General features: G+C 43.4%; 1 protein-coding gene across 6 annotated transcripts in view; it reads right to left on the bottom strand.

Moving 5' to 3' along the window:
* iqch (IQ motif containing H) overlaps positions 1 to 18191 on the bottom strand; it is a 303610-nt gene that overhangs the window by 182592 nt on the left and 102827 nt on the right. For all 6 annotated transcript variants that reach the window (XM_072470436.1, XM_072470433.1, XM_072470434.1 and 3 more), the window contains 3 exons: positions 6757 to 7308; positions 6037 to 6103; positions 5250 to 5333 (listed from right to left, as the gene is read on the bottom strand). In XM_072470436.1, coding sequence (XP_072326537.1) covers positions 5250 to 5333; positions 6037 to 6103; positions 6757 to 7308 — 703 coding nt within the window. The remainder of the gene's footprint in view (positions 1 to 5249; positions 5334 to 6036; positions 6104 to 6756; positions 7309 to 18191) is intronic.

Raw genomic sequence — 18191 nt, 5'->3', positions numbered from 1 at the left:
GCCCATCGAGACTGCACCGACCCTCTGAAAGAGCACCTTAATCAGGCTCCCGCCTCATCCTTGTAACCCCACCTCACCTGCACAACACTGGACACTAAGGGGCAATTTAGCATGGCCAATCCACCTAACCTGTACATCTTTGGACTGTGGGAGGAAACCCACGCAGACACGAGGAGATGTGCAAACTCCACATAGTCACCCAAGGCTAGAATTGAACCTAGGTCCCTGGTGCTGTGAGGCAGCAGTGCTAACCACTGTGCCATGTAGGATAAAGATAATAAATCTCACTACCAAAGACTAGCACATTCTTTCCCCCAATTCCTGGGATGGCAGGACTGTCATACGGGGAGAGACTAAGTCGGTTAGGATTATATTCTCGGAGTTTATAAGAGTGAGAGGGGGGTCTTATAGAATCTTACAAAATTCTAACAGGCTTAGACAGGTTAGATTCAGAAACAATGTTCCCGATGGTGGGTAAGTCCAGCACTAGGGGTAAATCTTTTAGGACTGAGACTGAGGTGAGGAGAAATGTCTTTACCCAGAGAGTGGTGAATCTGTGTAATTTGCTACCACAGAGAGTAGTTGAGGACAAAACAAAACATTGTGCAATTTCAAGAAGGAATTAGATTTAGCTCTTGGGGCAAAAGGGATCAAGGGATATGGGGGACAAGGCGAGATCAGGATATTGAACTTGATGATCATAATGAATGGCGGAGCAGGCTCGAAGGGCCAACTGGCCTCCTCCCTGCTTCTGTTTTCTATGTTTTAAATCAGACAATTGTTAAATAAGTAGAACAATGTGAAATGGCAAGTGGCCTTCCAATATCACCTTCTACAGATGCGCGATAGAGAGCATCCTATCCGTCTGCATCACAGCTTGGTATGGCAACTGCTCGGTCCAAGATTGCAAGAAACTGCAGACTGTGGTGAACTCAGCCCAACGCATCACACAAACTTACCACCCTCACATTCATTCTATATACACCTCTCGCTGCCTCAGGAAGGCAGACAGCATTATCAGAGACCCCTCCCACCCAGTCATTGCCTTCTTCCAAACCCTTCCATCAGGCAGACAGTACAGAAGTCTGAAAACTCACTCATCCAGACATAGGAACAGCTTCTTCCCCACAGCTACAAGACTCCTCAACGACTCCCCCTTGGACTGATCTGTTCCCTGTAAGAACACTATTCACAACATCCTATGTTGCTCTTGATCATGTTTTTGCTTTGTTTGGCCCCTTGTTCCGCACTGTAACCAATCACTGTTTTGTCGATGTACCATTTGTCAATGTTCTCTGTTGATTATTCTTGTGTCTACTATGTACATACTGTGTACGTTCCTCGCTGCAGAAAAATACTTTTCACTGTACTTCGGTACATGTGACAATAAATCAAATCAAAATCAAATCATCATCCTTCTATACTCAAAGCACAGGCTTTGTCCAACCTGAAGCTCATGGACAGTACCTGGCCAGTGTGCTCTGACAACAAGGCCTATGAAGTCTGTGCAACTTTGTTCTATGTCCACTTTTATTCTTACTCGCTAGTTTGCACTGTTGAAATTTCTCGACATAGCATTTTGGAAAGGGCTTCCTTTAGTATTGTTGCCTCATGGCGGGCTAAATTGTAAACCGGAACATTAAAATCTGCTGACATCTCTGCACGTTAATAGGAGCATTAATTGTTAGTTATGACACAAAAGGCTCCATGGTAAACAACTAAACGGCCAGTAAAGGTTTGGTCACAGTTGTTGTGCACACATCCACCGCTACCATCCTGCCAGCAGTCATTGCATCTAAATTTATAAACAGAACATTAAAAGCAGGACTGAATTATGTTTGTAAGCTCTGCTCCTGTTATCTACAACTCTACTCTCACCTTCATTTGGACTTGACCTCCCTGTCTGCGCTTTGCACACATGTGTCACGACTTGCTGCCTTCCTCATGAAGCATTTTTTCAGTAAACTCCATAGCCTAGACACTTAAATCCTAAATCTGTGGGCCTTCAACTTATCATGGGAAAAATGGATTATTAGATACGGAGCCAATATTTAATGAGGACAGCAGTGAGTTTCATTAGTCATAATGAGATATCACACCATTGATGTCACTGCCTATGATTATGTCAAAACACTTATGAATCAAATTACTTTCCATTTTTCCCAACATAAGTGACTTTATTTAGTATTAGCCAAGACACAATATTAGGTCAATCATTAGAGTGACCCTTGGTAAAAAAGTGATTGAGATAATTGTTTTCCCTCATAATAGAACTTGTCCATTGAAAAATCATGCCGCAGGTTGAGCTGATTCTTAACTCCCACCATCAAGCCTCATTCCAGTGTCAATTTGATTTCTGCAGCTCCTTTACTGTATGTGACAGGTTAATCCTTTGCAGGGATCTTACTCAACCGATGCAGGGATTTCTGATCTACCAGTCTGTTACGATTTTCTCCTCACATTGCATCCTTGCTATTTTTTACAAAAGTGCTAATCTCATTGTTATTCATGTGATTCTGAGCATTTTTTTGAAAATGAGAAAGCTCAAATAGAAGGTATATATATATTTTTTAAAAAGAGTAATTTAATTCCAAGGAACTGCATCCCAAGTACACTATACTTTTTTAAAAATCTGCTTTTCTAATGCTTTTGCATAGTTAATGCAGGTCACTGCACTTGGCATAGCATGAAAAGGACTGAATTTTGAACCAGAGAATCAATTTGTGTATCATGGCTGTTTTGAAGACAAAATCATTTTCACATTTCCCATCCTATGGAACTGAGAATTTTTCTTTCTTTCAACAATCTTACATTCTAAATGGCTAGCACGAGAAGTAAATGATAAAGAAATTAAAAATCGCCAGCCAGGTTCTCAATTGCTTTTCAGTACATTGCAACACTGATTTGGTGATTTCAACCCATGGGGCCATTTCATAGAATTACTACCGTGCAGAAGGAGGCCATTCGGCCCATCAAGTCTGCACCGACCCTCCGAAAGAGCACTCTACCTAGGCCCACTCCACCGCCCCATCCCTGGAACCTAACCTACACATCTTTGGACACTAAGGGGCAATTTAGGATGGCCAATCCAGCTAACTTGTACATCTTTGGATTGTGGGAGGAAACTGGAGCACCCGAAGGAAAGCCACGCAGACAGGGGAAGAACGTTCAAACTCCACACAATCACCCAAGATCAGAATCGAATCCGGGTCCCTGACGCTGTGAGGCAGCAGTGCTAACTACTGTGCTGCCCCTGCTGAGTGCCAACTCCATGGACACATGACTTAATAAATATTAACAAGGTTTTTTAATGCGTTTCTGTACAACTTCACCTCTACAAAGACATACAGAGGATGTGAAATGAAAATCGCTTATTATCACAAGTAGGCTTCAAATGAAGTTACTGTGAAAAGCCCCTAGTCGCCACATTCCGGCGCCTGTTCGGGGAGGCTGGTACGGGAATTGAACCATGCTGCTGGCCTGCCTTGGTCTGCTTTAAAAGCCAGCAATTTAGCCCAGTGTGCTAAACCAGCCCCTTGTCAGCCTCATTTTGGAGAGCATCTTTTTAAATTATCAATAAAAATCAAATGACCGTTCTCTTACATCTCAAACATCACAAGCAAGCCAATCTAATCCTATTCTCATCCAACATCTACATACATATTTTCGAACTGGGACCACTGGTCAGCATCTAGGCAGACATCTTGCAATGGCTTTTCCCGTTCTTCCATGCTGCCAGTCATGGAGCATGACCTCTGTCTGGCAGAGATCAATCCAAGGGCTGAACTGAGAGTATTCTGGCTAAGGTTCCCCTTGTGCTATAATGAGAGGTTGTCAGGGGAAGGTTGGCATACAGGATAGCTGAGTCACCCAAGGTAACTCCTAGACACCTCCTAGTGGCCAGTATTATATACTAAAGTCTGAGCCCAGGTTGGCCTGCCTCCATCCTGGGGTCAATAGGAAATGGAAAATGGAAGGAAAATATTTAGGGAAATATTTGTAATCCTTAAAGGTGACATGCAGCATTTAGCATGTACGATTGATGTTTACTGATTAGTTGTAGAATATTACAACACAGAAGAAAGCCATTCTGCAATCATATCTGTGCTGGCTCTTTGAAAGGGCTGTCCAAGTCAGTCCCACACCTCAGCTAAGTATGTGCAAGGTATTTACTAAAACAATCTGAATTAAGAAAAAAAAAGAGAATCTGAATGTCTTCAGCTCCACTTATGACCTCAGGACATCCCAAATGACTACATTTCATGAGTAATGTAGGAAACATGGCAGACAATATACCTGAAGTAAGGTCCACAAAGAGCAATAAAATAAACTATCTGGATCACGTGCTTTAAGTGTTGGCCGAGGGATAAATTGGGTTGGTCACCAAACTGAACAGGTGTGTGGGAACTTTTTTGTTTACCTGTGAGGGAAGATGGGGATTAAACAATGTCTCATATGAAAGAGGGTACCTCACACCTGCAGCAGTCCTTCGGTTACTGCTCTGAATGTCAGTCTAGACTGTGTGTTCAGGCCTGTGGAGGGAGGCTTGAAGCTGTGATCTTCTGGCTAACACTGAGCCCAGGCTGAGTGACACTCACCACCAGCACCATATTGTATTTCCTGACCTAAAATTGTGATTTTATATTTACAATGTACGCGCAGTTACTAAATAGCCCCATCTCACAGAAATCATCATCATCATCATAACTGCATGTGTGCACAGCCACAATGGACTAAAGACCGCGGAGCTCATTAAGAACATTTCTCTGCTGTCTCCGCATTCTGCCAATTTTCCATTTGGACCAGCATTAGAATTACTGGATAATTTACAGCAGGCTTTTAAAACTTGGTCACAGCACCACGGTGAAATATAACACAACTGCTTACACACAGATATTTGTTACTGGGAAGTCAAAAATAAAACAAAGAAAATGCCGCGAGCATACAAACAGACAGGATCGGCACCCAAATCGGTTTCTGATTTGGACACTAATGGGTTTACTGTTGTAAACCCAGCATGATTTCCAACATGTTTTCATCTCTGTAGAAAGTTCAGCCGTACACAGTTGACATATCTCTTTCCTGTGTAAAATTTGCACAGCATATTAAAGGTATAGACAGCTCCACTAGTTATTCGTTTGCTGGCCCAGGGAGTAGGAAAGTCACAGCCATAAAGTTACCTTGTCCTTGAGCGCACCAGTAATTAGTCAAAACTATCTTTACGAACACTGGGCAGTGACAGCACTCACCCCTGATGTCACATAACCTTCCCATCTGTAGGTTCTGCTGAGTATCTATATCAGGCACAGAAGATCTCAATGACTGGGCATACCCTAGGAAATAGAAAGCAAAAGATCCCGGATAAATAGGCAATTAATGTTTGCTAATCAAAGACTCTCCATTCTCTGAATTAATAAAAAGTAATTAATTTGCTGGGTTTGTGCTGATTTACTCAAAGCTAGAGATTATTTAAGCGCAGAACCCACTATTCAGTGTCTTAATTATTTAGCATGGCACAGCATTCCTTTTGTCAGCACCAGAACCCCCTTGCCTTAAGTGCAAATAAAGATTCCCATCTGACAGTAATTAGAACTAAATAATTCCAGACAATGTAGCTTATCATTTTGACTGCACATTTGATTAAACCCAACATATAGCAAGATTTCTCACTTATTGATTTAACACAACAACCAGCAAGAGCCCAAATTCTCGTATCATTAAAGAGAGATAGAAAACATTATGTGCTATTCCAGCACAGCCTTTCAAGCTTCCATTTCATACAAATGAAAGTGAATTACAGCAAATCACCTCTCATCCGAATAGGGCCCATGTAATGACTTTATTTGCTTAATCCTGAAATTAAATGCTGTTTTGAGCAAGGGCTTGTGTTATTACTCTCATCATCTGAAGAACATCTTCCTACCGAGACCAATTTGAAACAAAACAAGGGGGCTTCCTGAACTCAATCAAGGACCTGTAATGTGGTGGGTAATAGAGGTTGTGGATGAATCTGCAGGCAAAAAAAAAGTGCAATACCTAATGATGGGATGTGGATAATAGTTCTCCTGGAGGCCTTGATGCGATTCCAGTTGGCTGCCAGATGCTAGGAATCAAGAAGAGCATTGATCAGTGACAGAAGCTGTAATAGATTCATCAAGTTAAACTTCAGCTGCTCCACTTTAGTCAGTCAGACCAAGCCAGGCATAAATTATATTAATTGATTTAATTACATACTTAAAACATCTTCCCCAATTAATTTAATTAGCGCTACATGATGCACTAGCAGTATTCCAAGCAGAGAGATTGTGGAGTGTGCTTTGCTTAATTAATGGAATATGAATTAAAAAGAAACTAAACATAAGTGAAGTAAGCATTAATTAACACACTTGTCTGCAAAAAGTAAATACAGTACGATAAAGTACTGAGCTTGCTGTAGTTTGAGAGGGAGCCTCTCCAACAAATTCAGAGGCCTTAGAGCAAGTGCGGATTGGAATCTTTAAAAATTGACTCCCTTGGCAATGTAAATGTTCAGACTAAAAAGTGGTGAAAGGCAGAGCCATTCTTTCAGGCTAAAAACAAAAGGGAATCAGTGACAGACTTTGCAGCTTCAACGGCTGCATCTCTGATGATGGATGAAATATGATTCTCAGACAAGTGCAGGGAGAGGCAATGTGGGAACAGCTTGCTTTACGGGAGCGCTCAAGCGGAGATATTTGGAGAGTGAGGGCTGGCACAACAGCTGGCAGCTCCACACACCTTGGCCCTGCTGTGGAAATTTTCCAGGTGCCTCCGACGTGACTGCTTTAGGGTCTTCTTCATCCGCACCCTTTGAGCACGCATGAGCCAGGAGATGGAGATAACACCTGCTGCCCACTTCTGGCGGCAAACGAGGAGGTACGCCGTCCGGCTCTGGTACTGCCTCCACATAGCCTGGATCCTGGTGGCTGCGATTTCAACGCCACCTGGCCCCTTGTACTGCTGGCCTGGGCGCTTGACCAGCTCCGCCACAAAGTCTTTATTTTTCAACACGGGGAGCAAATCCTCCCACTTGGGCCGCGAATTGAGCTCAAAGACAACCGAGAACGCGGGCAACTTCTGGCCTTCCACAACGGCAATCGGCACGTCGTACTCTGTTAATTTCTTCTCAAAATACTCCAGAAAGGAAAGGATGTGCCCCCAGTGTAGCTGGTAATGCTGTTTGAAAGCCAGGACGTCTGCAGCCGTGTAATCTATCTTGCCGTTGAAGATAGTGAGATAGTAAGCTTGTGAATACTCCAGGTGCCGATTAACTGGCAACACTTGAAACTGCTGCAGGAATAAAATGTTACATTTAAGTTTCCGCTTTCAACTCCGTTATGGACAAATAGTCACAGTAAACAATTGTATTATCATATACTACAAAACTTCAATTTATCTTATTAAAACGTTTTCCATTGATGAATCAACCAAGACAGAGGTACCCACAGCAAAGCACATCAGTTAAAAGAGATTTAATTATTTACTCAGCAGTTTATTAAACTTTAATACACCGCATAAAGAACATCCAGTGAAAACTCCGGAATCACTCCGCCTTCCTTATCATCTGTCTGAATTTTTGGCGGGACCAAAGCTCAGTTGTAACATTGCACAGCTTGCTGTTTATTTTTTTACTTGTTTGATTTCCCCTTTCTTGGGGAATATAACGCAGTTGTATTCATTCTGTTATTCTACGTGTCTGTAATATCCTGCACCTACGGGAATGCGCCTGTCCGGCTCCCCGGCTAGGTATCTCGGTTACCGAATTAATACAAGGTCGGCCAGCAAGGCACCGACCAGCGAGGAACCCAGGAGGGACCTACTGGATAGTGTACATAGCATTTGTGTAAATACAACTTCTTTCATACTTTCCTCCGTGTGGACTCCCCGTGTCCTTCCTAAACTGTCCACCTTCCCTAAAGTTTTGGTGTATCATATACAAGAAGAAATTTTGTTAGCTGTCCATTGCCTGCTAATTTCTATCAAATATCAGAGAAGTGGCTAGAAGGGGGCACAGTATCACAGTGGTTAGCACAGTTGCTTCACAGCTCCAGGGTCCCAGGTTCGATTCCCGGCTTGGTTCGCTGTCTGTGTGGAGTTTTGCACATTCTCCCCGTGTGTGCGTGGGTTTCCTCTGAGTGCTCTGGTTTTCTCCCACAGTCCAAAGATGTGCAGGTTAGGTGGATTGGCCATGATACATTGCCCAAAAAGGTTCGGTGGGGTTACGGGGATAGGGTGGTGGTGGGGTGCTCTATCCAAGGGCTGGTGCAGACTCGATGGCCCAAATGGCCTTCTAATGCACTGTAAATGATTCAATGAAGTTCTCATAATTATAGTCAATGGAGGTTTGCTGTAAATATTTAGTATCACTGCGATGGTCAGGCATATTTCCTCCCCCACCCCATCAGCTTGGACAATCAGCAGTACTGGTATATTATGCCTGCGGGCTACCTGACTTGTCTGCCCATCTACCACAGCTACATTTGTGGCTGGGCAACCCTGGAGAGGGAGCATGCGGTGTCCACCCATTCAGTGCCCGTTGGGCGGTGCAGGGGCTGAGGTGCCTTATTGACACCTTTAATCAAACTTTGGTTTTACGTCTCAGTTGTAAATCACTTTTTATTTATGGCAGTTTCCCTTTAAGGGACTGTCCCTTTAATTTGTCCCTCACTTTATTTCATTTAATTTACTTGGTTATTTATGTTGATCAAAATAGTTGCGGCGTGTCCCATCCGATTCAAATATGGGAGTGGGGAATGAAACAGATGGTGAGAATAGATTGAGAGTCTGAGTACTGGAGTATGTTATGATATTGTCCTTCATATCTCTAGATTCAAGTCCAGTCCAGACTAACTGAATGAAAATCTCTGCTGGAATCAAAGGGAAGGTGCAGGATTCAAGGCACTGAATGGTCTGCGTCTGTTCCTTTTGTTATGGATCTTTGAAGCTTTAAAACAATTCAAAAGCAGTGAGTTAGGCATAAATTAATACAAAACTGCGAGTTCTATCTTGATGGCTAGTGTGAGAGGTTCACACTGATGCAGTAAAAGTACCTTCAGTGGATGGACTCCGAGTGAGCATATCTTCAGCCAATCCATGATATAATTGCCACAATGCTTCATACTAACAACAGGGGGTTAGTTAGGATTAAATTCACCATTTACTAAGAAACAAGAGATACCTCTGATTTTCTCTGCAATTAGTGGCTTGCTAACAAATTGCAGTCTCAGAACTTGCATGTTTCAATGTCACCCATTGCCACTGTTTCATTAGTGAGTCATCAATTAAGGAGGAAAACAGACCTTTTTCATTAAGTGATTTCCACCAAAACAGACAACTATCCCATTCCTCAACACACAAATCCTTCACCTTGATGAGCACAATGAAACTCACAGAAAAGTTACATTTATAAACACATCAGGAAAGAAATATTATGCTAGAAAAGAATCATTTGCCACTTTGAACATGGTTCCCAACATAAATTCTGAGGATTTCGATTTTGTAATTAAAATTGACAATGGTTTGTTAAAAACAGTCATGTAAAATCCAAATTTCCCACATACAATTTTAGCAGCAACTCAAAAATTTCATAGCCCACCAATTGGGATGTCCTCTGCCTATTTCATTCTTTCATTTCACCTGAGGAAGGGGCAGTGCTCCGAAAGCTAGTGCCCTGTTGTAAGACTTCTTACTATTTCATTCTCTACCACACCCCACCAGCCCCCTCCCCACCCCCCGCCCCCATCCCCCACCAACAGCCGCTGACTGTTATTGATTATTTCATGGCCTCTCTCGATTCTACTGTCTTGCTCCCTAAATTTTCCACTTCCTCTTCTGAAAGTACCAACTCTTTCCAGATGATAATTCCACAAGGCATCAGTTGCCCTGCAACGTCTTCGGCAAGTAGATGGGTGAGATCTATCGGTCGCGTTATGGCCAAAAGGCAGCGCAGCACGGCGCAATGCGACCAGTAGATGCCAGGCGATTCCTCTTCCGGGACCTAACTGGCTTGCCGCGCCTCGTGAGATCTACCGTGATCTCGCAAGACGTCGCAATGTGAATCCTGCCCATTGTGGGTAGGATAATTTTTTGGCAAATCTGCATATTTGAGTGAGACAGCTAGTTTCACTCTAATATGCGTTCCCACGATCTACCCAAGGCATGGGATTTAATTCCCTCGCCTTCGAGATCTCGGGCAAGTGCCATTCAGTGCTTGTCCCCACAAACGGGGACCAGACTGAGCGGCATTCGTGGGGGTCTCCCAGGGGACTGAATCTTTCCTTGCACTGAAGGATTACAGTGAGCGGAGCTCCTCAGTGCAGAAAACAGGACTAAGTTCGGCCTCAGCCTCGCGTTCCCCAATGAGGCCCCCAATCTTCCATGAATGGCCGTTCCATAATGAATGAATGAAATGAAATGAAATGAAAATCGCTTATTGTCACAAGTAGGCTTCAATGAAGTTACTGTGAAAAGCCCCTAGTCGCCACATTCCGGTGCCTGTTCGGGGAGGCTGTTACGGGAATTGAACCGTGCTGCTGGCCTGCCTTCAAAGCCAGCGATTTAGCCCTGTGCTAAACAGCCCCAGATGTGGTGTTTCTCGGCACTCCGAGTGCTGGGAAACAACCAGTCAATCGCGCTACCGAATTCTGTTCCCATTCGGGTAGATTGCACCTGATGTTACTCATGTTTTAGCCTTGACAGTGATTAACAGAAGTTAGGGATTGTCAGATATTGATCAGGAGCAGGAAATCTGGATGGTTCCGGTTTCCGTAGCCTAGGGAAAACAACTACCTGGATTATGCATTGAACCTGCGATCTTCCTGGCGAGTGGAGCTCAGCTACTCATTGAATAAACCTGCTGAGTCACCAAGGAATACAGCCAATTCCACTTTCCAACTGGCTGCTCGGAATTTTGAAAGTGTAATCTGGATGCTAACCCTTCTAGTTTTGCTTCCCTTTCCCCATCGTAAACCAACTCGCCTCCCTACTCAACACTTAAATGTGAAGACACATGTGAAATTAAGAACCTACTGTATTGAAGTGGGTTCAATACAATGCCTTTTGCATTGAATAATCTCTTAGAAAGGTTCCAAAGTGCTTTATATGTGAGGAGTTGATGCTACTGCTACGCACGTGAATGTGACAATAATTTTGCTCAGGCTAATGTCCCACAAATAAATGACCTAGTTTCTGGTGGAACTTAATAATTTTCTGTTCTTCATATAGTGCTATGGAATTGTTAATATTCACGGACCACCACGATGCAAGTCTCAGATGAAGAACTATGGAGGGATCTTTATGAAACTGCTTCTCAATATTCTCCAACACAGTTGGATGTTGTGGCCATTTCGGAGACATGGATAGAGCAGGGACAGGAATGGTTGTTGCAGGTGCCGGGGTTTAGATATTTCAGTAAGCTCAGGGAAGGTGGTAAAAGATGGGGAGGGGTGGCATTGGTAGTCAAGGACAGTATTACGGTGGCAGAAAGGATGTTTGATGAGGACTCGTCTACTGAGGTAGTATGGGCTGAGGTTAGAAACAGGAAAGGAGAGGTCACCCTGTTAGGGGTTTTCTATAGGCCTCCGAAAAGTTCCAGAGATGTAGAGGAAAGGATTGCAAAGATGCTTCTGGATCGGAGCGAAAGCAACAGGGTAGTTGTTGTGGGGGACTTTAACTTTCCAAATATTGACTGGAAACGCTATAGTTCGAGTACTTTAGATGGGTCCGTTTTTGTCCAATGTGTGCCTGACACAGTATGTAGATAGGCCAACGAGAGGCGAGGCCATATTGGATTTGGTACTGGGTAATGAACCAGGACAGGTGTTAGATTTGGAGGTAGGTGAGCACTTTGGTGATAGTGACCACAATTCGATTACGTTTACTTTAGTGATGGAAAGGGATAGGTATATACCGCAGAGGAAGAGTTATATCTGGGGAAAGGCAATTATGATGCGATGAGGCAAGACTTAGAATGCATCGGATGGAGAGGAAAACTGCAGGGGATGGGCACAATGGAAATGTGGAGCTTGTTCAAGGAACAGCTACTGCGTGTCCTTGATAAGAATGTACCTGTCAGGCAGGAAGGAAGTGGTCGAGCAAGGGAACTGTGATTTACTAAAGCAGTCGAAACACTTGTCAAGAGGAAGAAGGAGGCTTATGTAAAGATGAGACATGAAGGTTCAGTTAGGGTGCTCAAGAGTTACAAGTTAGCTAGGAAGGACCTAAAGAGAGAGCTAAGAAGAGCCAGGAGGGGACATGTGAAGTCTTTGGCAGGTAGGATCAAGGATAACCCGAAAGCTTTCTATAGATATGTCAGGAATAAAAGAATGACTAGGGTAAGAGCAGGGCCAGTCAAGACAGTAGCGGGAAGTTGTGCGTGGAGTCCGAGGAGATAGGAGAAGTGCTAAATGAATATTTTTGTCAGTATTCACACAGGAAAAAGATAGTGATGTCGAGGAGAATACTGAGATTCAGGCTACTAGACTAGAAGGTTAAACTGGCAGCACGGTAGCATTGTGGATAGCACAATTGCTTCACAGCTCCAGAGTACCAGGTTCGATTCCCGACTTGGGTCACTGTCTGTGCGGAGTCTGCACATCCTCCCCGTGTGTGCGTGGGTTTCCTCCGGGTGCTCCGGTTTCCTCCCACAGTCCAAAGGTGGAATGGCCATGCTAAAATTGCTCTTAGTGTCCAAAATTGCCCTTAGTGTTGGGTGGGGTTACAGGGTTATGGGGATAGGGTGGAGGTGTGGGCTTGGGAAGGGTGCTCTTTCCAAGAGCCGGTGCAGACTCCATGGGCCGAATGGCCTCCTCCTGCACTGTAAATTCTATGAAAGGGCTTGAGGTTCATAAGGAGGAGGTATTAGCAATCCTGGAAAGTGTGAAAATAGATAAGTCCCCTGGGCCGGATGGGATTTATCCTAGGATCCTCTGGGAAGCTAGAGAGGAGATTGCTGAGCCTTTGACTTTAATCTTTAAGTCATCTTTGTCTACAGGAATAGTGCCAGAAGACTGGAGGATAGCAAATGTTGTCTCCTTGTTCAAGAAGGGAAGTAGAGACAAACCCGGTAACTATAGACCAATGAGCCTTACCTCTGTTGTGGGCAAAATCTTGGAAAGGTTTATAAGAGATAGGATGTATAATCATCTGGAAAGGAATAATTTGATTAGAGATAGTCAACACGGTTTTGTGAAGGGTAGGTCGTGCCTCACAAATCTTATTGAGTTCTTTGAGAACGTGACCAAACAGGTGGATGAGGGTAAAGTAGATGATGTGGTGTATCTGGATTTCAGTAAAGCGTTTGATAAGGTTCCCCACGGTAGGCTACTGCAGAAAATACGGAGGCATGGGATTCAGGGTGATTTAGCAGTTTGGATCAGAAATTGGCTAGCTGGAAGAAGCCAAAGGGTGGTGGATGATGGGAAATGTTCAGACTGGAGTCCAGTTACTAGTGGTGTACCACAAGGATCTGTTTTGGGGCCACTGCTGTTTGTCATTTTTATAAATGACCTGGAGGAGGGTGTAGAAGGATGGGTGAGTAAATTTGCAGATGACACTAAGGTCGGTGGAGTTGTGGACAGTGGGGAAGGATGTTACAAGTTACAGAGGGACATAGATAAGCTGCAGCGCTGGGCTGAGAGGTGGCAAATGGAGTTTAATGCAGAAAAGTGTGAGGTGATTCGTTTTGGAAGGAATAACAGGAAGACAGAGTACTGGGCTAATGGTAAGATTCTTGGCAGTGTGGATGAGCAGAGAGATCTCGGTGTCCATGTACATAGGTCCCTGAAAGTTGCCACCCAGGTTGAGAGGGTTGTTAAGAAGGCGTATGGTGTGTTAGCTTTTATTGGTAGAGGGATTGAGTTTCGGAGCCATGAGGTCATGTTGCAGCTGTACAAAACTCTGGTGCGGCCGCATTTGGAGTATTGCGTGCAATTCTGGTCGCCGCATTATAGGAAGGATGTGGAAGCATTGAAAAGGGTGCAGAGGAGATTTACCAGAATGTTGCCTGGTATGGAGGGAAGATCTTATGAGGAAAGGCTGAGGGACGTGAGGCTGTCTTCGTTAGAGAGAAGAAGGTTAAGAGGTGACTTAATTGAGGCACACAAGATGATCAGAGGATTGGATAGGGTGGACAGTGAAAGCCTTTTTCCTCGGATGGTGATGTCTAGCACGAGTGGACATAGCTTTAAATTGAGGGGAGATAGATATAGGACAGATGTCAGAGGTAGGTTCTTTACTCAGAGAGTAGGAAGGGCGTGGAATGCCCTGCCTGCAACAGTAGTGGACTCGCCAACACTAAGGGCATTTAAATGGGCATTGGATAGACATATGGATGATAAGGGAATAGTGTAGATGGGCTTTAGAGTGGTTTCACAGGTCGGCGCAACATCGAGGGCCGAAGGGCCTGTACTGCGCTGTAATGTTCTATGTTCTACAGCGTAGCTAACTAATTTAGAAACACATTTCAGTTTTCTTTCTTTGTGACCAGTAACAGTCCTTCTTTGGTTATTGTCTTCATGTTCCCCAATTACAATGGTCAAAAGGTGGCTGCAAGACATTATCACAACTCAATACTAATCCTGCTCTGAAAGTAGCCATCAGGAAGCATGCTGCAGTGATTGAGTGAGGACTCTACTTCCAATCCTTATTCTGGAGATACAGTTTGTCTCCAATGACACTGCCTTCATGAATGTAGCTGAGAATGGAACCAATGCAAACCGACTTTAATGAGCATCCACTATGGCACAACAAAGATTTAAACACACAACAATGAACAGACAGAAGCCATGGTTGATAACCAGAGAACAGCTTTCTACTTTGCCATCATTTTTGGATGTTGGTATTCCTGGAATCACCACAGATTGAGTTTGTAGTTTAAGTTAAGTACCTTGAAAGTACTTTCTAAACATGCAACATTCAGAAATCATAGCTTTCTAATGTGCTTCCAATCACCCACCCCATCATCCCACCACTGATACATTTCTTGTAAACCTTGTTAAACCCTTCCTACTTATTGATTTACAGTAAACTTTCTCCACAGCACAAAGCACACAGTAAATTAAAATACCAATAATGAGCCTGAGCCGGGATTTTAAATCAAGTGCTCAATTCTTGCTTATTGTGCCTAAAGTTTAATGTTGGGTTCATCTTTATGGCCTCTGGGCTAGATCCTACAGTACAGCAAATTAGAAAAAAGGAAAGTCTTTGCATAATTACATGTCTTATTGTTTAAATAACATTTAACTGATTTTCTACTTAGTTCTTGAATTACTTTATGCTAGGAAGCAGGAAACTGGAACATCAACCGCATCAATTAGTAATTAATTTTTAAACATCATTGTATGCTATGCAAAGCACTAGGAAAAACCCATTAAATCCATTAGTCAGCAATTCACTAGTTAATGTGATAATATATTTCCTGTGAAAAATGCCTCTACGAATAAGAGACAACTTAGTAAATGCCCTAAGGTACATTCTTCACATCCATCTTCCACCCAAATAAATGCTGTTCTTCCATGATATTACTGACATCATTGTCGTATGATCCATGTCAGGTCTAAATAATACTGTATAAGTTCCTACCACTGGCAGTGTCTAATGGCAAAAGAAGAATGATTTTCTGGGTAAAACATGACAAAGAATACCTCTGCCTTGCTTTCTACCATGTAGATATGACACCAGGTGACAATACATGTCTGATCTTACCTACATCCTTGACGAAGAGTCATCCAGACTCGAAACGTTCTCTCTCCTCAGATGCTGTCAGTCCTGCTGAAATTTTCCAGCAATTTCTGTTTTTGTTTCGGATTCCAGCATCCACAGTAATTTGCTTTTACCTTACCTAGATCATGCTGCCTGATCCACCCTCTCAAGGTGTTGGCAAAACATGCCAGTAATAGAAAATGGAAATGTAGAAAATGTGTAAAGGTAGGAAGGAGTAAACATCAAGAGTCAGTGATGGGAAGAGATCTAGCTGAATGATAGAAGATGGTATCTGTAATGGAAGTTGACCAATGCAAAAGGAGCAGAATGTGTGTTGCAGACTGGAACACAGTTGAGGGTTCTCATGACTGATCTTTGCTCTTGTGGTTGTGTTGCTGTCAAAACAGTTCAGTTGTATTACTGCTTGTGTCAGACATTGGCAACGGAGTGTTATTTATGTGGAATGATTGTAAAACGCTACCTTCTATTCCTGTTTCCTAATCTTCCCAACCATCATTAATTTAATGACCCCCAGACAAAGTTCAATTAAGGTCAACCGGCAACTTTAAAAAAGTTATGATGTGGAGATGCCAGCGTTGGACTGGGGTGGGCACAGTAAGAAGTCTTACAACACCAGGTTAAAGTCCAACAGGTTTGTTTTGAATCACTAGCTTTCGGAGTGGAGCTCTTTCACCTGAGGAAGGAGCAATGCTCCGAAAGCTAGTGATTCAAAACAAAACTGTTGAACTTTAACCTGGTGCTGTAAGACGTCTTACTTTAAAAAGTTGGATGGATATCTGATGAGAATTGACAGTGAAGTTTACAGAGGTCTAATAGTACCACATAAGTGTTTGAGAGGCAGGTAGGGAAGGGATTTAGTGTTCCTCAAAGTATGGAGAGGGATGGGAAGAAATCAATTTTTAGTTTATAGTCACATATGTTTAATCCTTTTTGCATGCTTATTCACAAAGAGGAAAGTAATTGGTGCTGAATAAATAGAATGCATTTCCTCAACGCCAGGGTCCCAGGTTCAATCCTCGGCTTGGGTCACTGTCTGTACGGAGTCTGCACGTTCTCCCCGTGTCTGCGTGGGTTTCCTCTGGGTGCTCCAGTTTCCTCCCACGTGTCCCGGAAGACGTGCTGTTAGGTGAATTGGACATTCTGAATTCTCCCTCTGTGTACCCGAACAGACGCTGGAATGTGGCGACTAGGGGCTTTTCACAGTAACCTCATTGCAGTGTGAAGCCTACTTGTGACAATAAAGATTATTATTCTTATTATTAAGTTTCAATCAGTGACAGCGTTCAACGGCTTCCAGCCCAATCTGTGGAACAGTTCAGATCCAAGACATAACGTCCTCTGTATTGCTAATTTGTGCATGGTTTGAGGAACAGATTTTATCTTTCTTCTGAAGATGGATTCGCTGAGTTAAATACCAATAGCCACCGACTATCCTGACCAAAAAGCCATTCCGTAAGTGTGATGTGGAGATGCCAGCGTTGGACTGGGATGGGCACAGTAATAAGTCTTACAATGCCAGGTTAAAGTCCAACAGGTTTGTTTAGAATCACTAGCTTTCGGAGCGCTGCTCCTTCATCAGGTGAGTAAGGTAAAAGCTAGTGATTCCAAACAAACCTGTTGGACTTCAACCTGCTGTTGTAAGACTTTTTACTATTCAGGAAGCTAATTACCGTCAGACAATATTGGAGAAAGCTTTCCTTTCTCTCCTAAATGTGCTGATTCCAGCTGCAATGTTGCCAGCTAACACCAATCTTGTGTTGACCCAAGCGTGTTTTCTTCAAATGTCAGTGAGGGGGTTTCACTTGGTAGCAATCAGCAACAGGAAGCTTGAATTATATTCCCTCGCTGGCCCAAGGATGCCAAGTTAGAGCAAAATTAAACATTGGTTGAGATCGATTAACTCTACAGAGACAGTTAATCGAACCTGGCAGGTTTTGACTTGCATTGCTTAACATGAGACTGGGGCAGATTTTCATGCTGAGCAGGTCTTGGCTGGCCTCGAATGTTAGGTACGTGGAGGGTGCATTGCGGGAGAGCAGCATATGGAGTGACAACGGACCAGTCTTATTTCATGGAGCCCAGATGAACAGGAGTGCACGTCGTAGCAATAAGCACAAACATTAACTGCTGGGTTCCTCCTTGACTGGACCACCAACTGATGCTAGGGTTAGCAGTGAAGAGGGTATGCACAGTACACGCATGCCAATTCACTTCTAAAACATATTTTAAGAACTCCATTTGCATTTTAAATGGGTTTACTGTCTCACTGCCATGGGTAACCTCTGTGGTGGGGAAGTTGTTGGAATCAACCATTAAGGAGGAGACGACTGAACATTTGAAAAGACAAAGCTCAATCCACCAGCAATGGTTTATGAAGAGTAAATCATGCTTGACAAACTTGCTTGAGCTCTTTGAGGATGTAATCAACAAGGTGGATAATGGGGAACCTGTGG

This window comes from Scyliorhinus torazame, chromosome 12 (genome assembly GCF_047496885.1).
Source record: "Scyliorhinus torazame isolate Kashiwa2021f chromosome 12, sScyTor2.1, whole genome shotgun sequence".
Classification (NCBI taxonomy): Eukaryota; Metazoa; Chordata; class Chondrichthyes; order Carcharhiniformes; family Scyliorhinidae; genus Scyliorhinus; species Scyliorhinus torazame.
The sequence above is the reverse complement of the archived record's forward strand: the minus strand, read 5'-3'. Positions and strand labels throughout refer to the sequence as shown.